The sequence below is a fragment of the Eurytemora carolleeae genome, unplaced genomic scaffold (genome assembly GCF_000591075.1).
Source record: "Eurytemora carolleeae unplaced genomic scaffold, Eaff_2.0 scaffold141, whole genome shotgun sequence".
NCBI classification, from domain to species: Eukaryota; Metazoa; Arthropoda; class Copepoda; order Calanoida; family Temoridae; genus Eurytemora; species Eurytemora carolleeae.
In genome coordinates, this window is record NW_019396386.1 from 327,640 (window position 1) to 354,641 (window position 27,002).

General features: G+C 33.8%; 4 protein-coding genes across 4 annotated transcripts; all 4 read left to right on the forward strand.

Annotated features, from left to right (window-relative positions):
• Positions 1–598: 598 nt before the first annotated feature.
• Positions 599–6,351, forward strand: LOC111702201 (uncharacterized). Its single transcript, XM_023473814.1, has 9 exons — positions 599–752; positions 1,554–1,592; positions 1,958–2,047; positions 2,444–2,674; positions 3,038–3,113; positions 3,455–3,568; positions 4,361–4,395; positions 5,419–5,518; positions 6,097–6,351. The coding sequence occupies exons 1-9, from the start codon at positions 649–651 to the stop codon at positions 6,337–6,339; spliced, it is 1,032 nt and encodes a 343-aa protein (XP_023329582.1). The 5' UTR covers positions 599–648; the 3' UTR covers positions 6,340–6,351.
• A 52-nt stretch (positions 6,352–6,403) lies between these two features.
• Positions 6,404–8,589, forward strand: LOC111702202 (ATP synthase subunit g, mitochondrial). Its single transcript, XM_023473815.1, has 3 exons — positions 6,404–6,508; positions 7,637–7,732; positions 8,351–8,589. The coding sequence occupies exons 1-3, from the start codon at positions 6,431–6,433 to the stop codon at positions 8,459–8,461; spliced, it is 285 nt and encodes a 94-aa protein (XP_023329583.1). The 5' UTR covers positions 6,404–6,430; the 3' UTR covers positions 8,462–8,589.
• Positions 8,590–12,046: 3,457 nt separating this feature from the next.
• Positions 12,047–14,324, forward strand: LOC111702210 (putative cyclin-dependent serine/threonine-protein kinase DDB_G0272797/DDB_G0274007). Its single transcript, XM_023473824.1, has 2 exons — positions 12,047–12,252; positions 13,238–14,324. The coding sequence occupies exons 1-2, from the start codon at positions 12,143–12,145 to the stop codon at positions 14,322–14,324; spliced, it is 1,197 nt and encodes a 398-aa protein (XP_023329592.1). The 5' UTR covers positions 12,047–12,142.
• A 986-nt stretch (positions 14,325–15,310) lies between these two features.
• Positions 15,311–26,864, forward strand: LOC111702212 (uncharacterized). Its single transcript, XM_023473825.1, has 16 exons — positions 15,311–15,558; positions 15,981–16,195; positions 16,493–16,595; positions 16,892–16,943; positions 17,811–17,853; positions 18,066–18,193; positions 19,104–19,218; positions 19,389–19,529; positions 20,311–20,408; positions 20,869–20,993; positions 24,016–24,110; positions 24,337–24,387; positions 24,664–24,729; positions 25,392–25,613; positions 26,083–26,241; positions 26,769–26,864. The coding sequence occupies exons 1-16, from the start codon at positions 15,327–15,329 to the stop codon at positions 26,862–26,864; spliced, it is 1,941 nt and encodes a 646-aa protein (XP_023329593.1). The 5' UTR covers positions 15,311–15,326.
• Positions 26,865–27,002: the final 138 nt, after the last annotated feature.

A 27,002-nucleotide genomic window follows, 5' to 3' on the forward strand; every position in this document is an offset into this window, starting at 1 on the left:
AAATATAAAAAATCTGTGACACCCCGCAGAAAGGGAATAAATTTAAAACAGTTAAAAAAACATTTAATTTGTTATTTAAAGGTTGAAAGTTTTAAATTTGAAAATATTAGAAAATTATTTTCAAAATATTTTTTTTAGGGAAAAGATCATCCCTGCTTGAAATTACAAAACAGCTAAGTTCCAATTTTTCTAACTATCCCATTTTTAGTTTAATTTCTGTTTAATGAAAAGAACCAAAATTTGCATGCAGACAAAATATGTTGAAAAAAACGGACGAAAAGATTAAAAAGGTCATTTGCTTTATTAAACCTACATTACCATTACCATATCCCTGCATTAATGAATAACAAAGACGATAAATCAATTTCACAAAAATAGCTTTCTCTTTTGCCAGCTGATTTTGCCATCTTTTAAAATCACGCAACCTCATTTTCCAGACTTTATTTTACATAACTGCAGACAAATAGAGGTAAATTTTGTAACATTTTACGAAAACAATTGTTTATACTTGCTTCGTAACAAATGTACCTTTTAACCTATCCTGTGGGTTTTATTCAAAAATTAGATGCGAAAAAGTTTTGTCGTTTCTCTCGTTTTAAATGGTTAAACTATTTCAGAACAATATGTGAAGATTAAAACTGTTTTAATATGAGATTTTTCATCCCTCGCCATACTTTTCCTTTTCCCAAACGACTTCTCCTTCAAACTGTTTTCCTGGAGAAAAAAGATGTTTACATTCTTCTTCTTCAAAGGAAAATATATTAATTTATTCATCTTAATTTTATTTTCGAATCCAATACTTCATTTTATATTTTTTGGAACCCATGAAAAGGGTTGCGTACAGTTTTTTTTTAGGAAAGGGTGGAAAGATCATTCATTATTAAAAAAATATCACCACCTTTCAACCAACATGATCGACCTGATACCCCCCAACAGATGGACGTAAAGTTATTTTAAGTCCTGTGGGACAATTAAGTGAAATAACCACCCCGCTCTCGTATTTATATCACACGATGAATGATTTGTGTACAACTACTTTTTCGGTAAATCAAAAACCTTACTTAACCACTGGATGTTTGTATCCAAAATTGGTCTTGGCAACCCTCTTGGTAAAGTAAAATTCGCTTCCTTGCAAAGTAGTTGTAAATAATTTATAAAAACTAGGTTATCTTCTAGTTTAATTGTGAATATTTTCTCATTGCATACATTGTAAAGCAATTAAACTAAACAAAGTATGCGGATCTATTAATAAATTTCGTGGATATTCTAAATTTAATGAAAAGCTAATTTTTGAAATTATGATCATCCATAAACCTTCCTTGGGGTCAAGTGAGGTCACACACAAAATTTGGGCCCGTTCGGTTTGGTTGTTTTGATGTTTATTGGACACAAACAAACACCCAGACAGACTAACAAAATATATAGTTAGAAGTAAAATTTGATATTTCATGCTGGATCAATTAAAAGTAAAGATATAAAACTTGCCAGTAATGATAACTGTCCCCCCCCCCAAGATTTGGAAAACCTAGACAACTGAAATAATATTTGTATAGGGATGTACGATTCTACAGTAGCTCATCAGTTCATTCAAGGCAAGTAAAGAAACCTTCATCTTTATCCTGTGTAGTAAACTAAATGAAAGATTTGGATTTTTGATTCCCCGAATTTTGGATGTATAAATATGCCCGTAGTAAATAATGATGCGTTTATTCCAGTTTGCAGAATGTGGAAGAATTTCTATGATTTCTATAGAAAAATGCCAATAAATTCGTTTTCTTAAAAAATCACTATTTATTTTTGTAAAAAAATCATTTAGAATATAGAATCCTATTCAGTGAGGGGTGTGGGCTATGGGGTTCAGCAATCACCCCCCGCCCCCTCCCTATGAAAAGAAATAAATCCTGTATTCACCCCAGGATATTTTTTTTGGTTGCTGTAATAAATACACCTGTTTTAGATTTGACACGACAAAACCCTTCGCCTTCTATGAAATCCTGGAAATACCACGCTCAGCTAAACAGTCTGATGTCAAGAAAGCATATTTTAGGCACAAACAATTCATTTTGATTAAACGAAACTGAGAAAAAACGAGATTAAAATTTTTAGGATAAATAAGAAAAGCACATGGCTGTATAATGTTCTTGGACAATTGTACCCTCCTCCCTTATGAACATGTTTTGCCCTCAGAATATTAATTATAATTTCGCAGTGGTAAAAGATTTTTTTTTGTCGAATTATGGAATATGGAAATACATTATCTTCAGAGTTGAATATTTTTCTGATAGAAAAGTTTTAACATGCAAATTGAAGTACAATTTTTTATATTTCTCTCCAAAATATTTTAGGATCATGTCTCAAAATATATTATTAATTTGAACTAAAATTGCCCTCAATACTAAATACCCTTTAGCTGAGAGTGCAACTCTAAATGTTTGTTGTGTAGAATGGTCAAGATCTATCACCCCGACGTGAACCAGGATGAAAATGCGCGTGCAAATTTTGACAAAATCACGGAAGCCTACACCACGCTGATCGACCTGACCCAACGGTATTTCTATGATCGACATGGGCACACGTCTGAAGAGTTAAAAAAGCGTGGAACTCCAAGTATTTTCGACTGGACGCCAAAATATGGAATATACAACGAACAAACAACTGCTGATGGAGAAAGCAGGGAGCAAATCATTTATGGACATTTTATCATCCAACATTTTTAAGATTCAAGATCATTCTTTGAAAATAAATAACACAATTAAAGCAATACTTAAAACAAGAGAAGTATTGGATTGGTATCAATTTCAAAATTTTAATTCAAGCCAAAAACGTGTTAAAGATTAAAAAAATAATTTCTGATTAAAATGGTCACTAATGCTACATGCGTTAGATTCGTATATTTGTGAATTTTTTTAAAGGTTTTGTTTGAAATACATTAATTCAAGAAATCAGTGCGCAAAGTTGAGAATCCGTTCTTGTCAAAGATAAAAGTTCATCGATATTTATAAGTTTAGGAATATGTCCTGAACTGAATTGTCCTCAGTGAATTGGAGGACTGGTTTAAGGCCCAGGGACATATGGGACAGGACAAGAAGATCACATTGAGACAGCGTATTAAGGAAAGCAAGCCAAATTAAAAACAACATTTTTTTGATGAATCAATAGCTAACAGGCTACAAAGAAATTTACTTAAAAATATTTATGGCTACAAAGATATTTCTTTATTTAGAAAAAGAAAAAGTTGAGCAATAATAAATGGTAAAACTAGTAAAATTAATATTGCCCGAAAGTATTGATTTATTGATACTTTCATAGGTTTTGGAATATTTGTGTATATCTGCAAACTCAGATGTATTTGCTTTAACAAAAAATTGAATTTAAACAATATTCAACTGGCGGGAAATATTACAACAAAAAAATTAGTAACATGTGGATTTTAGAATCCTTGCTTTGATTTTAGAATATGTATGTCGAACTGCGTTACGGACTGGGTTATTATGATTTCCCTTGGGAACTCCGCTGGTTTGCATTAGCCTTGATGGGCTGGGCCTTAGGCCTATATCTCTTCTACAGGGCCAGTTAACAACAACATTTTGACACTCAATCAGAAAACTATGAAATAGGAAGACGACTTTATAACAATACTAAGTGAATTTGATGTTGTTACAAAACAAATAGTTTTTACCAGACACTTATTAAATCACTAATTCAGTGTAATGGGCCTGTTTTCACTGCATAATTGCGGTGCTCCATGTTTATTTGACTATTTATAGTCAAAGATTAAGTCTAAATGTCGACTTCCTAGTATAGAGTTTTCTGGTTTGCACCGTAGTATCCGGATTCAAAGTTGATGGCGGTTATATTTAAAGGGGTCTCGGCCCTTATCTCCACGGAATGATGGTTGATCTTGTATTTATTTATTCATTTAAACAACTTGATGGCCAGCACAGTTTAAATATTTAAATGGTTTAATTATTACTCATTGATATACTAACATAAAGACGGCAATCAAATACAATTTAACTTTTCTCTCACAATCCACAGATCTCAACTCAATTAATGAGTTTTCTTCATAATTTCTAAATGATTCATTTAATTTTAGTGTAAAAATAACGGGGGGGGGGATGTTCATACTTTATTTCATTTTTTTTAATCGGATGGCATTAAATTGAAATGGATCCCAAGCACTCTTCAATTTTATAAACGGGGATTATTTTTGGAAATAACTATTTAACCATAAACTTTTAAAGTTTTTTTTTAATGTGGGAGGAGGGCTGTTTTTTTAGAAGATAAAAATCACTAAATGCTGGTGTTCAATGTTCATCGCCGAAATGAAAAATTGAATAAAATGTTAATGATTTTACAGGGCTTCTGTTTTGGTATTCACAACGTAGAAAACAGGAATGTAAACACTAAACACTCTCTAACCATTGAAACGGTATTAAGAGATTCAGCATTTAAAAAGTGGTGTATTGAACAGGGAGTATTTCTTATATTGAGAAATGATTTTGGTAGATATTCCTGAGGGAAAAACTAAAGATGGTATTGTTTAACCCAGAACTCTGGAGACATAGAAAGAATTTTTTTAAACCTACGGATAATTGAATTCTGCAGATATTTTTTTAATTGAATGTTTAAACTGAGCATTAAGTTGTTCCCGCTTAATTCATGGCTATTTATTTATGTTTACTATTACTTAGATATAGGTATAATAGTATAAAACTCACTTAAAAATTCTCAAGACGACATTTTATAAATTTTTTTGATGTCTCTAAAGTTATGGGTTAAACTGTAGTTGGAAGATTTTTTTCTACTTTATATATTTTCTTCATTTAAACATTTAACATTTCATTACAATATGTTTTGCTTAAAGGGTCGGCAGCCTAATTCCAAGTGAACCTCTATGTGTTACTCACGAATACTGCAATGAATTATTAGAAAGAGAGAGACTGTTCTAGCCGCGGCGCTCGGCCCTTTAGCATGTCCTGGCCACGGCGCTCGGCCCCTAGTCTGTCCTAGCCGCAGCGTGCGGCACAGAAAGTGTCTAAACCTAACCCATAAAAGTGTATACTAATCTCAATCTTTTCTTATAATTCATTGCGGCATTCGCAAGTAACAGAGTTTGGCCGCTACCTAAATGTTATTTAATATTTATATAAACCTAAGACATTTGCGTATATTTCTTCATTTCTTCCATTTTTCTGACAAAGGTGTTGCACATTTTCTGATTCTCCCCATCGCCTTAACCATTAGTCAGAGGTACAAATAAATTTAAAATTGAAAAAAGATGAGCTTAATCACACTACCCTTTCTCAATCCTAAGAGCAAAAAGAGGGAAGGCCTCAACGTATATAAGACAAAAACTGCCTGGATAGGGTTTTCAGAGTTTCCACAATATAAAACGTGTTTGCTCGTGTGTTAAAGACGACCTATACCGACCTACCTGAAATGGGAGAATGATGAGATTTACGATATTCTGTGGTACTCTGGGGTCAGGAAGAATAGACCGTCAGAACAATCAAAGGAATTAACTTGGTTAAAATTAGATCGAAATTAAACTTTTTGAACATTTAAATTTAGATATTCATATTTCTAAACTACATTAGGTTTTAAGATCACCATGGTCTTGAAATGCGAGTATTAGTATTGAATAACTGCATTTTAAAAACTTTCATTTATCCTAAAGAGTAAAAACTTTTACTAAAGACCCCCCCCCCCCCCTCGAGTTAAAAGTGCTATTTTTGTGTTTTATCTGTGCAAAAGCGTGTTTTTTGAATTCCAAATAACGTTTCGGTCCGGAGTTTGCTATTAAATTAGCTGAACTTATAGTGATAACCAGAAAACTGTAGAATAGGAAGATGACTGAAAGGCAAAACTGAAGTGCATTTGTTCTTGACACAGAGCAAATAGCATTACTTGTAAGTTAAAAAATCACCATTAAGTTACACTGCAAACTCCATAATTTAATTTCATAGCTTAAGTTCCTCGACTTCCTATTCAAGAGTTTTCTGGTAATCACTGTACTTGAAAACCCTCTATTGTCATAAGTATCGAGATAAAAGAAGTATATTTGATATATGTTAAACTAGTTGATTGAGCCAGGGAGGGCTGTATCACATGCCTAAGGTTGAGCGTAAGAAATCTGAATTTTCCCACACCCTGTACTCCAACACTAGAGCAGGAGCCAAGTCCAGGAACTTGGTTCGTCACAAGAGGCTCCAGGAGCAGCTAAAGAAGGCCAGGGAGGAGTCCTGGTCCGAGGAGCAGAAAAGAGCCGCGGAGAAAAATACTAAATTCAAACAGAAAAGAAAACAGAAAAAGCTTAATGACGGCTTCTCAGTTTAAAGTTTATGTATATTGTATATGTATTGTATTATTTATAACAAAATTATCCGTTAAAAGAAATATTTAAAAAGTTAAATTTATTTTTCAGAAAATGGCATTGATGAAGCTCGCCACCACCTGGGAGAGATTTATTCTCAAGGATCTCACGAAGTTTGGAAGATACGCCAAGGTTAGTTTATTATTAATCACAAGGTGGGATACATTTATTCATTTAAAAATCTTCCTGTAAGGGACTTTAAGCGTAATTTTAAGTGACCCCTCAGGGAAAGATGGCGATGCCTAATTCACAAGGGTACCTGGTAACATTTATCTGATCAATAATTCGGAAGATATTGTCGTTTTTTAGGTTTAAAATCTTATAAATTAATTCAATTCCTACAGGTTTTCCTGAAGTAGAAATGTTCTAGCTTTCAGTTTTCTAAACTTCATACAAAGCTTTTAAGAGTACCACCTGATGATAATGATTTCGCATTTCTCTCCGGGCGATATAAAAAATCTTCTATTCAAAATATTTAGGGTTGGACATTAATAAGTTTTTTTCTTTCTTTTCAAAATAGAATCATTTCACGATGTTTAAAAAGTTTACGCTATTTTCTGAAGACATTTTATTTTATTATAGAGTCCCTTTCAATGTGAAATTAAATCTTTTGGATTGGATTTGACTTATCCTCCTCTCAGTTTTGCGTACTACTGTAAAAAAATTCAAATTGATTGCGTACTGCTGTAATATAACGAATTCAAATTGATTGCGTACTACTGTAATAAAATAAATTCAAATTGATTGCGTACTACTGTAATAAAATAAATTCAAATTGATATATTACTACTATAATAAAATAAATTCAAATTGATTGCGTACTACTGTAATCAAATGAATTCAAATTGATATATTACTACTATAATAAAATAAATTCAAATTGATATATTACTACTATAATAAAATAAATTCAAATTGATTGCGTACTACTGTAATCAAATGAATTCAAGTTGATTGCGTACTACTGTAATAAAATAAATTCAAATTGATATATTTCTACTATAATAAAATAAATTCAAATTGATTGCGTTCTACTGTAATCAAATGAATTCAAGTTGATTGCGTACTACTGTAATAAAATAAATTCAAATTGGTTGCGTTCTACTGTAATCAAATGAATTCAAATTGATTGCGTACTACTGTAATATAATAAATTCAAATTGGTTGCGCCACAAATTCTTTTTTTATTCTTGTTAGAACTTCTCAAAAAAAAATATTTTCTGGTTTACTTTTAAAATGAATTGATTGCTCCTTGATAAGGTTGAGTTGACCCCTCCCAGCCCTGGAGAACTGGGTCAGGTAGTAAAAGGAGCAGGAGGATTTGTTAAAGATGCTCTCACCTTCAAGTGGGCACAGGTAAAGAAGCCATTGGAGGAGCTGTCATTGTAATTTGAAATAACTCCTTATTTGAAGAATTGCATGCACGACTCACAATAGTACCCTTTTCAATTCTGAGGAAGATATTGTCGTTTTTCTAACTTCAAGAGAAAAATTAGAGTTTATATTTTCTTTCTCATTTATAAACCTGCAAGTTGATACCAATTTTGCATTGTATTGGATATGCATGATATTTCCAAACAAAAATCTTTCATTTTTCGTCTAATATGATACTCTAGCTAAAGTGCTCGGTGTTGCCCGTGAAATTTGAGAACACTTTGAAATAAAAAAAAATCAAACTTTTAGGGGGAAAATATGACGATTTTTTTTAGCCTTTTAACCCCTAGGCCCTAGGGTACCCAGTGGTTTTCTAAAAAAAATCAGCCTTATTGGTCCAGCCGTTTGGCAAGCTATAGCTATCATTTAAATATATGAGCGTAAAAATTCCTAAGAAAAAAATAACATTTTGAAAGAAAAAAAATTCGAATTGTAAAAGTAATATTGTATGTTTTTTGCCTATGTAACAGCCCATTTCGACCAGCTGTTTGGCATGGACAGCTATTATAGCTAACATAAAAGAGTCTTATTATATTTCAGGCAACAGTAAAGGAAGCAACTGTAAACACAATCGTCATTGCTGAGATCGCTTGCTGGTTCTTTATTGGAGAATGTATCGGGAAAGGAAGTCTAGTTGGATACCAAGTTTAGTAACCATTTCCAATGTTGTCCTCGTTTTGAATTTCCTCCGCCATTTTAACTTTGCATAGTCGTCTTAGATAAATATACATAATATGTGTTAAATGTATTATATATATTAATAAAGTTGCAGAAATAAATAATTTACAATAAAAGAAAATGTTATGCTTAAAAATCTTATTTTTGTTAATTTTAATGAAAAATTAGAGAGAAGGTATGCTAAACATTTTGTTTATTAAAGGGACTGTTGTTGGAATTTCAAGTGTATAATGTAAAGATGTTTATCTCTGATTCACAACAGCTCCCTTTAGACCTTACATATAATTGAAAGGTGGCGTCATTATTCTAGCTTTAAAACTGTTCATCTCAGACAATTTCTTCATTGTTTCCGTAGCAAAAAAATCCTTACGTCACTTCAAAAGGAATATGTGCACAAACTTAAAGTATTTTACTGTTTCTCCCGACCTTTTTGGCCTATTTTGAAATATCGGCTAAATTGGATCAACTGCAAGGGCGTACGAGGGGGGGGGCACTGGGTGTACGGCACCCCTACATGAGGGGGAGGAGCCTCGTACATTAAATGATTTTATATGATGAGAGGAAAAACAAAATATGTGAAAAAAGGGCAGCTTAATTCTTCCTTTATACAATATTTTTTAAACAAAAATTTAGCAAGTAAACCCCTGACAATTTGTATGGCGATTCACGCAAACAACTACTGTGAACAAAATATTTTAATAAACAAGAAAAGAAAAATTGGAAATCAAATGGGAAGTTTTTCATCTTCTGTAATTGTTATTACCCAAACATTCAGCAGTTAAACCCATACGCATTGTTATGATTTTCCTTGCAAACCAACCTGTAGGAAAATATTATTTTTGTAAACTGGGGGAAATAAACTTATGTAAATAAACTTTATGTTCAAAGACATATTGTTATCCTTTTTGATACAATTCATACCCAAATATTCAGCAAATAAAACCCTCCACATATTTTGCAGCTCCGCTAGAACATGTCTAATTTCTTGGGGGGAAATTATTTTTCAAGTAAGGATCTTAATTTTTGCCACAAACTCAAATTTTGTAATCCCTAGATCTTTGAAACCTGATGATGTAAACCTTATTTCAAACTTGGGCTTTTTCAAAGTACATAAAATTCAAAGTTTGACATATCAAAGGTCTACGACATCATCGGGTTGCACAGATAAAAAGATTTTGATTTTTGAGTTTTTGGCAAAATCTCATTTACTTTGCTCCTCTGATTATGTATAATTAACAAATATATGTTTTAAACTAAGCAAAGCCTAAGTTCTTTAGGGTTCTTTAGATAAAAAAACTAATTAGTACTTTTGTCGAAATTGGGGTTTAAGTGTGGGGGGGGGGGGCACAAAACTTTCAGGGGGCGATCAACTCTGTAAATTTTTAAGGGATTTTAAAGTGTAAAACCATTTAGGAAATCATTTAACTTGGTAAGTTAAGACGATCTTTGACAGAATTTTTCAGTTTTTTGTTTTTGATATTCGAATATTCAAAAAATGTGAAAAATCAGAAATTGTCTAATAAATGTTTTATTGACAAGTTTAAAGGAAAATATGTAAGAAAAAAACATCCATTGAAGTCCATAAAGGATAAAAAGACTAAAATAATTTACCGACTGGTATATACTTCGACGACTTCGACATGGACCATGGAGTAATTAAAAATTTTGTAATTTTGTTTTTGCACTACAATAGAGACATCAAAGGGCATCTTTATATGAAAAGCAATTTTTTATAAGTTGCAGCTTAAGGCTAAGCAAGATGAGTTAAGGAGAAAACTGCACCGGAAAAAGGTTTTTTTTTCATTTAGTTTTTGGCCAATATCCTACTCATTCACCTACATCAATATCCTACTCATTCACCTACATCAATATCCTACTCATTTACCTACATCAATATCCTACTCATTTACCTACATCAATATCCTACTCATTTACCTACATCAATATCCTACTCATTTACCTACATCAATATCCTACTCATTTACCTACATCAATATCCTACTCATTTACCTACATCAATATCCTACTCATTTACCTACATTTTTTTAAATTGTTTTGGAAATGTCAAAATATTTCTACATAGTATGGAGTTGAGTTTGAAAAAAAATATTTACTTTGCCCAGTCCCAGGTAGAGCTGACAACATTGGTGTAAAAGAGACGCGATTTTTCACCATTTTCTCATGAATAGAGAGAAATTTTTTTGTTTGATATCATAACCAAGTTAAGATTTCCTAAATGGTACACTTAAAAATATCCCTTAAAAATTGACAGAGTTAATCCAATTTGCTTGAAAATGGTCAAAAATGGCGTGAGTTAAGCAGCTTAAAATGGCTGGGCCATTTAGGAATATTATTTTGTATTGGAGATAGTTTTACCCTATAATGCTTCTAAAACATTGTGTCGCACATCGGGGGCACCCTAGTGCAGGGGTCCTCATTTATGAAATGATTTCATATGATGTGGGAAAAATTAAAAATTTGACGTCAAAAGGCTATTTTTTTTCAATTTCCTCCCGTTTAATTTTTCGGACACAAAAATTCAGCAATTATAATGCAAACATTTTTTAACTTCCTGTGGGGAAAAAAATATTTTTGAACATGATAAAAAAAGAGAAAAAGAAAGCTTAACATTTCTAAGAAATAAATGGTTTAATGTTAACTTTTTTATTTCTGATTAAAATTGAGGAGCGCGCATGATTTTTAAATTCTTCACTCCCCCCCCCTCTCCATATTGAAAGGTCGATTATTAACTAAAAGAAAACAAATCAATTTGACAACCGTCTGAACTATAGAAGCAGAAATTTTACTATAGTTCATATTTGGAACTATAGAAGCAGACACAATTAAGATCCGTCGGTTTATTTTGAACTATAGAAGCAGACACAAAGTTGGAACTATAGTAGCATTTATTTTCTCAAATTGTATGCGCGCGCATAATACAAGTGACTGATGATTATTAACGGAACTCATAAGAAAATAGTTCGGACGGTTATTTTAGTCTAATATTTTGAATTAAAAACTTGCAAGTTCAGTAAGGTTTAAAAATATTCATACATTTCAAAATATATAACAAAATAAATAGGTAAATTGTCTAAATTCCAAAAAACTAATTTCCATTGTAAGAATAAAGAAAACTTGTGATACGGCTTTGCCTTGTTCTCCCTCCGTGTTGGGCTCTCTAGCCTACCGTGTCGGTACGACCGACGCTGAGGTTCAGCTAAAAGTAAAAACCCAAACCGGTACCGCGGAGTAATTTATCAATTGCAAATGGCGACATGTGAACTTAATGGGAGTCGTGTTTTGTTTTATTTATGACTGTCTTGTGTTTACGGCGGTAATTGTTGTCAAACGCTAAGTGAGATTTTAAGATAAACATGATTTAATACACAGTGAAGATATTTGGGCAAATATTCGTGCTTTTGTGATTAAATACATAATATATTCCACTTATCAACAAACAAATGCATAAGTACACCGCAGGGACTTTGTATAAGATATTTTATGTTAGAGTTTTACACCTTATACATGTTTATTTTAAAATTATTTGTTTTTATTTATCAACGGTGACAATATTTCAGAGTTTAATGGTTTGACATCAAGCAATTGTAGTTCAAATACGGTACAAGGCAGCTGTACAGTACAGTGGTGTACAGGATGTCCTTGTCCCCTGGCCCTATGTACGGGGCCCCTCAGACCCCTGTACCTGTACAGATATCAGAGGAGAGTGTCACGTCATCAGCCAATTATGCAGAACCTCCCAGACCGTAAGTTCAATTACTTTTAATTATCCTTTTCCTATTTCTTGTATTAAATAATTTTTTCGCTTATTATTCTGCTAGTTATATGTCTTGAGTCTTGATTTACGTTTTCAAATATTTCAGCTTATTTCAAATGTTAATGTTTGGTTCATATTATGTTTTATTTTGATAATTTCCTAGAGAACGATTTTTGGACCCCCACACCCTCCGGGCCCACCGCCCCCCCTCCTATCAATTTTGCACATGGATCTTTAATGTAAGACTTGCGGCCGCATCGCTCGGTCCCCTAGCCTGTCCTAGCCGCAACGCTCGGCTCAGAAAGTGTCTTAACTTAACTTGACCTGTCGCCGTAGCGCTCGGCTCCCTAGCCTGTCCTAGCCGCAGCCCTCGGCCCAGAAAGTGTCTTGGTATATTCCTAGAATAAATGTGCTGAAAAATAAGTGGTCATGTATAAAATTTATATGAGGGGGGGCTGGGGGGAGGGTCTAAAAATCGTTCTCTAGGACAGACCCTTTATTTTTATTACTTTCATTTTTTTTGGGATTATATCCTAGATTTTTGGACCCATTCCTATAATTAATTTTGTAAATGTATCTCATTTGTAACCCATGGGCATTTTTGAACATGTTGCCGTAGCGCCCACGCTCAACCTGCTGAACCTGTTTTAGCCACAGCGCTCGGCCAATAAATTCCTTGAACCTTACTACAAAAGAAATATTATTACTTACATGTAAGAAAATTGTGGCATTACTTTAAATCAAAAATTTATTATATAAAGACTAAGTTATTTTTAACGAATTAATAATCTCAAAATACGATAAATCTTTATATGAGGGGATAAATAGTTGGTGGGCCAGGTTTCCATTTATTTTCCATGTAGCTTTTTCTATGACATTCTCGTTTTTTTTTTCATAAAAAGTGTCTTTTTGCAACATTTTAATCGAGGATTTCTAAACCTTTTTTCATTGTCTTAATTGTTAACTTATTTTAGATATGACTCTGTTGGGACAACAGCAACAGCTCAAGTAGTAACGCCATCTCCTTCCAACACACCTTCCCTACCACATTCCCAACCTGGAACTCCATCTCATTCCCAACCACATACTTCTCATTCCCAACCTCACCCACCACATTCACAACCCCACACTCCCTCGCATTCCAACAGTCATCCCTCCTCACATCCGCAATATCAACATCAACAACATTTTGGTCATAATAACTACCAGCATAGTATGTATGGGCAACAGCAAGTGTACCCTCAACAACAACAGCAGGTTGTTCATGTACAGTTTACCCAACAACACCCTCAACCTCCTCCACAGCATTACCAAACTCATTCCCAACAGCAGCAGTATCACCAACAACAACAACATTCCCAGATGCATCAACCGATACAGCTGCAGCAACATTCTCAAATGCATCATCAGGGATCCATTCAACAACAGCAACAAATGCAACATCATCAACAGCAGCAGGGACCTCAACAGCAACAAATACATCCTCAACAACAGCCGGGACAACCTCAACATATTAACGCCCAAGCGGGTGGACATCCTGTTCAGCCACAGGGACATCTACAACAACAGCAACAACAACTTCATCATACTCAACATATGAACAATCAACATCAGGCTCCTGTTCATCTGCAACCAGGCCAACATCCACAGGTTGTCAATATCCAACATCAACATCCCAACGGAGCCTCCTCCCCCCGGCACCCTTCCCCTCATCCCTCTCCTCATCCAACGGCTCATCCCTCCCCTCAACCCTCACCAAATCATTTCCAACAAGTTCCTCATCCTGGCCCTCAGCCAGCCCAGGAGGGAATCCAACAGCTACCACAGCAGCATCAACAGCTTCCTCAGCAACACCAACAGCATCCATCTCAGCAGCATCTCCAGCATATGCAGCAGCAGCGAACTCTTCAACCACGACATCAACAGCTTCTGCCAGGGGGACATATTGGCCAGAAGATGGTCACCGTTCGTCATACTCCAAACGGTAATTGTCTTAACATTTTTGCACTTATTGAAACTTATTCTATTAAATGTTGCTACGGTGTGTGTGTACATCATTAATTACTAATAAGGAAGTTATTAGTCATTAATGCCTCCCAATAAGTTCGTTCTCATTAGTGCGTCAATATTATGCGTATGCTTCCGCACTGTCAGTTTCATTATATCTTTCTCATTAGTGCGTTCATATTGTGCGTCCTCACTGTAAGTTTCATTCATAGTGTATTCTCAATAGTGCGTCCTCACTGTCAGTTTCATTCTCTCTAGTGTATCCATATAGTGCGTCTCACTGTCAGTGTCATTCTCACTGAATTATCATAAGATCGTCCATATTGTGTGTCCTCACTGTAAGTTTCATTCTTTGTGCATTCTCATTAGTGCGTCCATATTGTGTGTCCTCACTGTCATTCATTCTTAGTATATTCTCATTAGTGCGTTCATAGTGTGCTTCCTCACTGTCAGTTTCATTCTTAGTGTATTCTCATTAGTGCGTTAATAGTGTGCTTCCTCACTGTCAGTTTCATTCTTAGTGTATTCTCATTAGTGCGTCCATAGTGTGCTTCCTCACTGTCAGTTTCATTCTTAGTATATTCTCATTAGTGCGTCCATAGTGTGCTTCCTCACTGTCAGTTTCATTCTTAGTNAGTTTGTCCTGAGCATGTTGTCAGTACAAAATAATTAAGTTAAGACCAATATTGATCTATGTTGAAAAGATCAATATAAGAAGCGTGTAAGAATGAATATTCCTCAAGAAGTGTAATAATTTCCATTCTTTAATGCTCGGAGCGTGTAAGAATATACATTCTTTCACGCTCTGACCGTGTAATAATTTCCATTCTTACACGGTCTGGCGTTAAAGAATGAAAATTCTGCACCTACAGTGTAAGAATAAGCATTCTTAAACGCTAGGAAGGGAACAATATTAAAATTGTTCCTCCTGAACCGTGTAATAATGGGAATTCTTACACGATAGGTTTACTACTATGGAACCGAACAGATATGATATAATAACAAATATGATCTAATAAATTATTTCTTAATTTTGGACACTTAGCTTTTCTCATAATGAGGTCACCCTTAAACATATTATTATTTAAGGGAGTTCCGGTCCATTTAAGACCTCAGGGTCCAGTTCAAGTGTTAAGGCAGACACCCCTTAACCCTCAGGGGCATCCTGCACCTCCTGGACACCCTGTTCAGGGGCAACTACCTCCTGCTGTCATGAGACAGGGAGTTATTCAACAAACATTTCCCCAGAGATATCCTTCAGGGCCTATGGGAGTCAGATCTATACCAGGTAAAATTCCAGGGGTTTATTTTTTCTCAAAAGTTAAGTTTTTTTAGTTTTTTTTTGCGAGTTGAGGAAAATACCTTGAATTTTAGGTGAATAAATGTTGAAAAAAACTTGATTTGATTTCCAGTTTTTCATTATTTTCCCCATCGTGGGTAATTCTTAAAGATACCTCTGTATAATTCTTCAGAGTTATATTTTACAGGGGGTGCATTTATATTCTTTCACAGAATGTAAAGAGAGTTTTTACCTCATACTATTTTTATTTGTCCAGAAGTTTTATGGTTTTTTTTAATATTTTTCTAATCTAATATTTTTTCAACTACATTCTTGAGTAATTTTGACAATTTTCTTGCAGGAAAAGTTTCGAATTAGAAATTTAAAATGAGAAAAGGTTTCGTTTTTAAGAAAAAAGTATGTTCTTGTAGGAAATGACTGGCGGGGTCCTGGACACCCACAGATGCAGGGGAGAATGGTTCGACCTGTCGGTCAGTTTCCTCTAGCTGGACATCCAGCTGGTCACCCGGGAGGTATCCAACAACAACAACAACAGCAGCAGCAGCAGCAGCAGCAGCAAGGAGTTCCTAAATCAGAACAGATTGCGTTCAACGTTGAGCATATTTTTATGGAAAACGGAAAACAGGCAAAATATTTTTTTAAAAACAATGCTCTTAATATTTTGCACCAAAAACAAATATATAGGAAAATAAACTTCTTTGTATCAGTTTATGTGGTCGGTGTATCCTTCCTGTGCAAGAAAAAAATGAATTTTTTTTTATTTTAACTTTGTAAGGTTTGAATTTTGAAAACACTTGATTGTGCATATTTTGATTAAACTTTTTCCATTTGGATCTGGGTGTACCTAAATGTTGCACTAAAAAATGAATTATTTATAAAATAATACACATGTATGTAATGTGTTAAATGGAAATATATTAAGGTGAGAAAGATGCCTATTGATATAGACGGACAGACTATCTGGGTTGAGTGTGTGGAGTCCCAGAAAGGTGATGCTATTATGATGGAAGTGGGAGATACAGAAGGTATTTTCTATTATGCTTTTTAATTTTTTTCTTTTCTTGAATTGACAAGTTAACAGGAAAAATTGGTATTTGCATGAACTTTTTCCTCAAATAATATCCTTTTACTTTAAAATGTTTTTAGTTTTGTCGAATTCTTTCCCAATTCAATTGGAAAAGGTCTTATTTTATTTTAAAAGATAGATTAAATATCAAAGAGTACATCATTGTTCCCTCTTCAGGCTTAACTTTATAAAAAACCTGCTATTGTACTCCCCTTTCCCTCAGAAAATTTAAATAATATTTACAATTTTGTTCAGGTTTAGAGATGCCTCCGAGTACAGGAGGCACTAAGGGTCCTGGTAAATCAGCGTAAGTAAAATTTATAAATCCAAGGTTCAGGCCAAACTTTTCAATTTTAAGAGGTCATTTTTTTCTTATTTTTTTATTTAATATTTTTTGATTTGAAAATAAGTTACGCATTGTATTAGGATTGGACAAAGAGTACTCTTGGAAGTCATTTTTCCAATTAGAAATAGTTAAATCTGCTTCAGTTGACTTTTCAAGGAAGATTTTGAAATTCGTTCTTTTTTATGATCCACGATTTTTTTGTAAGTAAGTTAATCATTATCATCGGTCAAAAGTAGGTTTATATGAAACTTTGATAATTCTGCCTTTAGGTCTGTTCTCACCAAGAATTTGACGACGGACCAAAAAAATGAAATAATCCGCGAATGTGTGGAGGATCATATATCCCCCGTAGAACTGGGTAAACTGCATAGTATATCCGCGGATACTATCCGGGCTTGGGTCAAGAAAGCTGGGAAAACGTTGCCTAAATCCTACCGAAGACTGGACCATCAGACCAGGAAAATAAATAAGTATGTGAGAATGGAGGATTTTGGCCGCTTCTTCTTTCCTCTCTAATTATAAACATTTTCGCGGATTTCTTCCATACTTGTTCCGTTTCCTGCGCGTGCATGCATTATGAATTACGAAAAGTCTTCTATTGTCGACAAAACTGTATAAATACATATATATATTGTATTAATTTGTGCTTAGGTAAATTTTTACGGTAAAAGTGTTGTACTAATATTTTACGTACTTCAGTGTACTGTACAATGTTACATGTGTTGTTTATGTTTTGGAAAGGGTTTTATCAGTTGAAAAGTTTGGTCTGGATCTCCCTCCATCTTGTTTTCCGTGTATCCCTCTCAATTGATAGTTTTCTTGTTTCAGTGGATCCTATTCTATGGATCAGAGAAAAGAGATAGTTAGACAGGTCCTTGGTTCAATCAGCTAGCAATCAATGAAGGGGGGGGAGCTTGTATAACGGGGTCTCCCCTGAAAAGTAAAAACTATGGTTCTTATAAGGTTTTAAAAATGTTTGATCCCTTTTTCTGTATATGCCTGAGAAGGGGGGGGGGGGGTAATTTTTCATTTTTTCCTTATTTTGGTTTTGTGCTGAGCTGAACCTATGTTTGATCACACTAGGTTGTCGATGAACATTATTCTCCGACAGATGTTGCTAAAAAATATTCTGTTTCACCGCACTCTGTTCGAGATTGGGTAAAGAAGGCAGGGAAAACTCTTCCCAAAACATATAAAAAGTTGGATCAGGGGTACGTCATTTATCTTATCTCTCACACAGTGGGTTGTCATAGTTATTCGGAGTAATTGTATAGCACAGTAGTTTAATGCGTGTAGCAACTAAGTTATTATATAGCACAGTAATTAAATGCATGTAGCATCTAAGTAATTGTGTAGCACAGTAGTTGAATGCATGTAGCACTCAAGTAATTGTGTAGCATTGTAGTCAAATGCATGTAACACTCAATTAATTGTATAGCACAGTAGTTGAATGCATGTAGTAACTAAGTAATTTTTCAGCACACTAGTTTAATGTATGTAGTAACTTAGTAATTGTGTAGCACTGTAGTTGAATGCATGAAGCAATCAAGTATTTTGTAGCACAGTAGTTAAATTCAAAGTAAATGGGCTTAATCTAGGTTAATTTTTCGTACATTATGCATCATATCAAACCTAAAATATCAATAGCTTAGTTTGTTGTAAAAACTTCATAAAAGATATATAGAATATCATTTAGTCTCTTTAATTAAAAGCTTTTTTTTAGCTAAATGAACTAATACAATGATTTTATTCCTTTTATCCATTTCAATTATTCTAATTACTCCTGTTTCTTGTTCAATGTCCAGTGTGCATGGTTAAGTTAGTCAATATTTATTAGAAGTTTAGTGTTGGGCGGATCAAAGAGTTTGTTTCTCAACAGTTTTCAATGTTTACAAAGGTGTCCTTTACTTTTCCAAGGACTTTCTCCCAAATTACTTATGCCAAAGCTGCAATTTACCAAATGGCTAAATCTGACCTTTAAAGATAAAAAATTAATTCCTTTAAGTTGAAAACTGTAAGAAGTTATTTGGGAATTTTTCGAAAACTCGTAAACTTTTTTGATCCAACTTAAATTATATATTTTTACAAATTGAATTGATTCAACAATGTTCTGTGTTTCAGTGGTGTGAATCCTTCCTCCCGTCCCACCAATACCATGGCGGTAGCTGCAGGAGAACCCCCCACTGTGGATTCTCCAGATAATATTTCTAGTTCTTCCACATCATCCGCCATTGGGGTAAGTTCATTATATATATTTTACCATAGGGTAGCCCTTGATGTTGCATTTCAATTCATTAAGTTTTTTTTTTCCTATACATAAAGGTTATCTAAATACAAAGATGCACAAAAAAAAATCCAGCCATAAAATCGCATTTTTTTCATTTTTCACAAATTGTTGTATTGTAGAACTGTGTGGGTGGTGTAGTAGGTCCTGTAGTACCTAAACGAGTCCCTGGCAAGGTAGCTCTCTGTAAACATTGTGGAAATATGTCAGACGATCACGCCACCTGCTCCAGGTGTAGGCGTAAACTACCAGACGATGTTAAGGTAGGAAACTTTAATCAAGGGTTCTTGAAATTTCAGGTGACCCCTAATTAAAGTTGGGCATTCTTAATTCACAACTGTATTGTGTAAGGTCGTATTTTTCTATTTAAAATTTTTTAATTTGTCAATTATTTCTTGTGTAGAAATACTCTTTTAACTTTGATAGAGAAATCAAAATTGAAAACAATATATTTCCTCAGAAAGAAAACTGATAACCCTGATTTACCCAACTCAGACTTGTTGATATTAATAATGTCTTTAACGCCCACTTTTAGGGGGTTTCTTTAACTGGGTTTTATTGGGTTTTTGGGTGGTTTTTTAGGCTTGGTTTTTATGCCAACCCTGCTGATAACTAATTTTTCCTTGTTCGCTTATGCAGTGTACACAAATTCCTTTTACCTAGTACGTTGAATTTGAAAACTTTTTGCATAACAACAATAATATACAAAAGATTACTTAATTGTCTTTCATCAGTTGTATGTGTCATTATCAATACCAGGCTTTCTCAGTCTTCTAAATGTTGTCTAAAAATAAAATTTTTTCCAGAGCTGGGACCTTTGAATGGATATTGTTAATCTTAAACACTATATCTCGATACCCATTGTGGGCACAGTTCTTTGAAAAATGCTTGATTTCTGAATAAATATAGTTCCAGCACTGTTTATTGTTCATCAAGGGATACCGAAGAGGAATACATTTAATCTGTAATCTACATAAGATGCTTGATCCTGAGATACACAACACAATAGTTCTGATATTTGATATTTGAATATATATTTTAAAGGTTGTTGATGACCCTGCCTTCAGACCTAGACCAGATTCAACCAATGAAGATGCTGCAAAGAAATCTCTCAGGGCAATGAGGCTTCCCAACAAAAACAGGTGATAGTGTTTCTTTGATTTATTTGTTATTTTTTACCACATGAATAAATAAACTATGCAGTTAATGTACTCAGTAATCTATATGTTATGTATAAAGTAATAATCTCTGTTTGTCTGTTCGATCATAACTTACGCACCCCTTGAACGATTTGCCTTTAATTTTGATTGGGGAACAAGGAAGAACCACGGAAATGTTCTTAACATGGTTTTATGTTTCTAAGTTAAGTGGGTCTACTTTAATAGGGTAAATAACTGAAGTCGTGATTTTCGTGGGTAAATGGTGGGAGTAACTATCAGTACCCTGCCCGACGCTGGGATTTCAAGCCAGTATTTTATTGATGTTCAACTTTCTGTTATTTTAAAAGCACATTCAATATTAGTAAATAGCTTTAAAGTACTTTTTTATTCTCTCCGATGTTACTGTAGAGATAAAGAAGCATAATATTCTATTTTGTTGCAGACGGAAAGGTAATCCTGATGAACCGATGTGTATAGCCCTGTCTTCAGACGAGGAGGATAATGACGATAATTCCAACCTGCCTGCAGGAGAGGAGAATAAGGAGGAGATTGATGTTGAGGAGTTTGGTAAGTGATAAAAACATAACTGATTCGTTTTAACATTTTCAAACTGGCGTTTAACTCCAATTGTCCTAGCAAGTAAGTCTCAGCTAAATCACAGCTAGAAAATGTCTAACGAATTGAATAATAGTTAACAGTAATCTCCATAATACTGAGAATTAGGAAGATGACAGTAGAGCAATCTTTTAAGTTCGTGCACAGTTTATACTGTTTATTAAACCACAGGGTGTCCCACGAAACATGACAGTCAGTGAATAGTTATGAATGTCTTCTTCCACATACTGTATTAGATATTAAAGACTTTTCGCAGTTTAATTCGTTAAAAAATCTTACTGCTCAGATATATTTTACTTTGAGATAAATTTTTCTAAAATATGACTGCCATGTGATATTTTTTATTATTCTCTTTGGTATCAAATTTTAAAATATTCACCAACTGTAATGTTTTGTAGGACACCCTGTATATATAATCCAATTTTTCGTCGGTATAGTAATTCATTGGTTAAAGGTTACCACTGCAAAAAGTACCACAGAATATAATTGCATGCTAAGATTATCCTTTAACGACCATTTGTTAAAGAAATAAATGAGCATACACATGTTCAAAGTGGAATTAAAAATTAGTTTTGGGGGAAATATATGTTCAGTTCTTGCAATTTTATCTCTTGGAATGAGGAACACAGTTTTTATTTGTTACCTTTCATTTTTGTTAACTATTGCAACTTTGACAGTCGATATGAACTATAGAATTGAACAGCTGACTTTGCCGGTGTTTTGTTTGGCTACTATGAACTATAGCAGCAGACAACCTTGAAAATATTAACAGCCGACGGCGGATGTGAACTATAGTTTTTAAATGCATTTCATATAAAGTAACGCATAGCAGAGCGTATTAAAAGTAAACTTTGTATTGAAAATTATTTACAAATTTTAAAATATGTTCTTTAAAATTTGTTATATATTTTTCACTTTCCCATTTGCTTTTTGTGTGAGTAAGATTATTGACCTGTGTTACGGCAGGGGCCAAGGAACTATTTTTTCCTTACAACGTGTTGTTGTTGTATTAAACATCCACACCTTGCCAAACCAAACCTAGAGCTCAACACGCTGAAATCATCTTCTCAATTTAAGAGTTCCAATTCAAAGTTTGTTCTAATTAATTAAGTTATTTTACGAAATAATTGTGAAATATCATTTTCGCAATGGCGAAATATTTGAATATGGTGTACAAGAAAATGTTTAAAAAGACGGAAAAAACAGTTAAAGAAACGAGAGACATTAATTTAAACGTGAACGGTGAGTTACTGTAGAATATATATGTATTAATGAGTTAGTTCCTTGTCCTTTCGGCGCATAAAGATCTTAATTTGGGGGGGGGGGGGAAGTGGATTGAAATGGTTGACAAAGGACATGTACGTATCAGTAACATTTTGCCTAGTACACTTTTCCCTTGGACTCATTCGCCTAGTTAAAAGTTTGTCTGTATAACATCTTGCCTATATATCAGTTTGTAAGATAACAGTATGTCTATATTGCAGTTTGTAAGATAACAGTTTGTCTAAATAGCACTTTGTAAGATAACAGTTTGCCTATATAGCAGTTTTTTAAGATAACAGTTTGTCTATATAACAGTTTGTAAGATAATAGTTTGCCTATATAGCAGTTTGTAAGATAATAGTTTGCCTATATAGCAGTTTGTAAGATATTATTTTGTCTATACAGCAGTTTGTCTATATAGCAGTTTGTAAGATAATAGTTTGTCTATATAACAGTTTGCCTATAATATAACAGTTTGTCTTAATCACATTTGAGTGTATTATTCGTTTAAACCAGGAATTTCTAGATCACTCACAAACTTTGAAACATGAAAACCTGCAAAACTGATTTTTAGGTTATTTCCTGGAGAGCGATTTTGGAACACACCCCCCCCCCCCCCCTCCTATCAAATTTGTACATGGATCTTAAATGTAAGACATGTGGCCGCAGCCCAGAAAGTGACTTAACCTAACCCGTGGCTGCAGTGCTCGGCCCCCTAGCATGTCCTAGTCGCAGCGCTCGGCCCAGAAAGTGTCTTAACCTAACCTAATCCTAAATAAATACTAATTTAATTGAACATTGTTGTAAAAGTTGTGATGTACAAAATTTTTTTGGGGGAGGGGTCGTTCTCTAGGACAGACCCGATTTTAAAAATCTGCTATTCAGCCATAATTTTTCTCTTGAAAAGATGGCATCACTTATCAATGCACGTACAACAGGTAGGAAGACAACAGGTAGAATGGCAAAAGTTCGAGCATGTTAAAGTTCGAACAAATACTAAAATTAGAGCATATGCAAAAGTTAGAACATATGCAAAAGTTAGAGCATATGCAAAAGAGAACATACAAAAGTAAAAACATACCAAAGGTAGAAAGGCAAACTTTAGAACATATACAACAAAAGTTAGAACATATAATAGTTAGAACATACTAGAGGTAGAATGGAAAAACGTAGAATGTTCATAAGGTAGAATTATTAAATGATGTGCTTATTTTGGGTCAGGTGGGGTTAGAACAATTTCTAGCTCGATCGCTGCGGATAGGGTGGGCTAGGGGGCCGAGCGCTGCGGCCTCTTGATTGTTGAATAATATGCTTTTTTCGACTTCATTTGTGTTTGGATAGATTAGGACAATTTTTGGGCCGAGCGCCGCTGTTGGAACAGGATATAACAGTTAGTAAATTTAACGAAAATGTCAAATATGAAGCTTGCAAATAGTCAGCTAAAGTCAACTTTCAATATTTTAGAGGTTGTAGCGCAGCTACAGTATCCAAATGCTCTACAGGCAAAAAAAAACTCAACATTTGTTATACAGGCAAAATGTTTAGTAGGCACCATGTTATATACAGGCGAATAAGTTCTATGTGAATGTGTAATAGGCGAATGAGTACTAGGACGGCCTAGGCATAATGTTACTGATCCGTTAGAAACATCTTAATTTTCAATTTAAAGATATTTTAAAAAGGTGTCCCTCAATTCAATTAAATGTTTTAGGAGATGAGAGTGTTTTCGAAGATATTACTACAGGGTGTCCCTCAACTAACTGCTTCTCTCTACCCTGTAGATCTGTTAGAATAGGAAACTATAAGGTAATTATTGGCTAAAATATCATGCACATCTTTACATTTAAAGATGTCAGTCAATGGCAAATTAGTTTTGGAGATTAATCTTCTAAAATTTAATTTTTATCGAAGAAGGGATTTATATTAAAGTCCAATTTTTTATTGGGGGGGGGGGTTAAAATATATTTACCCTAATGCTATATTTGTTACTGAATACTACATTTCACATGTAATTATTATTTGAAATTATCAGGTTCTACCGAAGGAGAAAATAGTTCTTAGTCCTCATGGTATACAGATCAAGGTAACTAAACTTTTTATGCTAAAAATAAATTCAAAATTGATTTCCATTTTTTAAAATTTTGGTTCCTAAGCCTTGGTTCTAAGTAAAATAAACAGTTTTAAATTAATATATTTTAATATTTGTCCTTTTTTTAAACAATACTTTTTAAAAAAATATTCTAAGATTGTACAAGCTATAAGATCTCACTTCATTCTTGAACTAGTAAATTTATTTCGTGTTTGGGAGGTGGATAGTAGGACTCCCTAATAGCATGATTTGATTTGATTGTTTGCCTAGGTTCCAGGGATAGTTAATGCCGAAGATGTTGTAACAATTACAATTCTCAAGTCGGATTTCATCAAGGTAATATTTATGTTTATTTTATCTTTTCGTGGACAAAGAAACTAGAATTGAATAGATGAGGTTGGGTTTGTTTACATTATATCGTGACGTATTATGGTATTTGGTTTGGTAACAAGTTTTATCGATCGTACATATTAAGAATATCGTTGACATGGATCGGAATCTTCAGGTACGCAGATTGCAGGGCCTTAGTATTATTGTTAGTTTTATTCACACACACTAAAAATGGGTTCTAGGTGGTCCTAGATCATCAAAGTATAATCGCAACAACTCACAACCCCCTAAGTGTGAATACGGATCCCGGATACGGATCAAGGATGTAAATATTTGATTTTTAAATTTGAGAAATTTTTGTTATCGTTTTTACAAATTACAATCTGCATATGTTTTTATTATTTGATAAATATAAAATATTTTCTGAGATTTTTAACAATTAAACAATAAAACTTTTTTTTTCTCTTTTTTTAATGCAGAAACTTGAAACTTAACAGTTGAGATTTATGTATTAAAAGAGAGCACAAAGTTTTATTTGCCATGTTCAGGTAGATATTGTGCCCCTTGGATCCGAATCCGGATTCAGAAAGCTTAAATTCTAAGCACCGATCGAGGGGTTGAAAATATTTGAAATATGTTTTCTCAATCCTTACTTTTTAAATTTACAGGTTCAAGCTCATTTCGGGAAGCAGATGCCGCTATTATTTCTCTACGTGAAGGAGAGCGCGTGTGCACGAGCACGTAAAGTTTTAAAAATGACGAGCGCGCAATCTTTATTCTTGGACGTTAGCTCTAGTGATGAGACACAGAAGCGTATAACAATTCTTCCAGAGAAATTATCCGATGAAAACAAGTCTACTCTGAAATCAATATTTGGAGACCTAATTCAGGTAAAAACCATTTAATCTTTAAGGAACTGGAAGCGTTATTTCAAGGGACCTTTCAAGCAAAGATGACAATGCCCGATTTACAACGGTACCCTTGAAATCCTAATCTGATCAAATCAGTAGATTTTCTGACTGGAAAAGTTTTCATCTGCGTGAGTTTCTCCATTGCTTTTTAGAAGTATGAAATGCGCGAGTCATTTCGCTGAAAATCCACGAATAAAAAAGTTTTAAAGAAACAAAACATTGATATCTATTTCATCATTGATGATTCAAAGCTTTTATGGGTATCACTGTTAATTGGGCAATGTCATATTTGCATGGAGGGTCACTTGAACTTTTTTATTCTCGTGTAAAAATCCGTTCTTTCTCATAAACCCCATGAAAAGAATACAACTTGAAATAAATTATACCCTCCTTGAATTCTTTCATTAACCAAGCTAATTGTAATGTAATATTATGATATAAATTTAAGGATCTGGAGTCTAAGGATGCCAATGAGATATTGGTGAGGTCCTCCCCGAAGGAGATGGGAGCCCTGAGAGGGAAGATGGGTGGGTTCAACCCCATGACCGGGGAGAAGAAACAGAACCCCGACACCATGGTCACCAAGTATTGTCAGTTCCCACCAGAGGTAGAGTGCATTCTAATATCTCATTTTCTCTCATTCTTTCTCTTTCTTTCTTCCTCTTTCTTTATTTCTTCCTCTTTTTTTACTCTCTCTCATTCGCTTTTTTCTTTTTATAATTTCTCCATTCTTTATTTCATTCATTCATTTATTCTTTAATTTTTTCACGGTTTCTTATTCTATTCTCACCGTTAATCCTTTCTTTTCATTCTTTCTTTATTCTTTCTTTTATTCTTTCTTTTATTCTTTCATTTTTTTCTTTAAGTTATTTTATTCTTTTATTTATTCGTTTCTACCATCTTTCTTTCTTTCATTCATTCTTTCAGTCTTTCATTCTGTCATTTCTATTTTCCTCTTTTTTATGTCATTTTCATTCCCTTCTTTTCTTTTAAATGTTATCAATTCATAACAAGGGAGAGGAAATGAAAATACAAAAGCTAAATATGTATGCGTGTTGATATATAGAAAATACTGTTGAAGAAGATTGTAATCCCGATTTTAATTCATTAAGTATTTATCATCTATGAATTCAGGGTGCGGGTAATGTATCCGTGACTAACGAGGACTACGCTTGCTTGGAGGTTGAGCAGTTCCTTAATGACGTTATCATAGACTTCTACCTCAAGTAAATATAATTTCAATCATTTACTCCATGGGGCATAATATAGTTTCTTTCAAAATATATCTCCCCTCTCTTATAAAGAAAAACATCCAGGGGTTGGTTTTTTTTGCGGAGCGGACATTTTTATTAAGGTTGTAATGGCTGA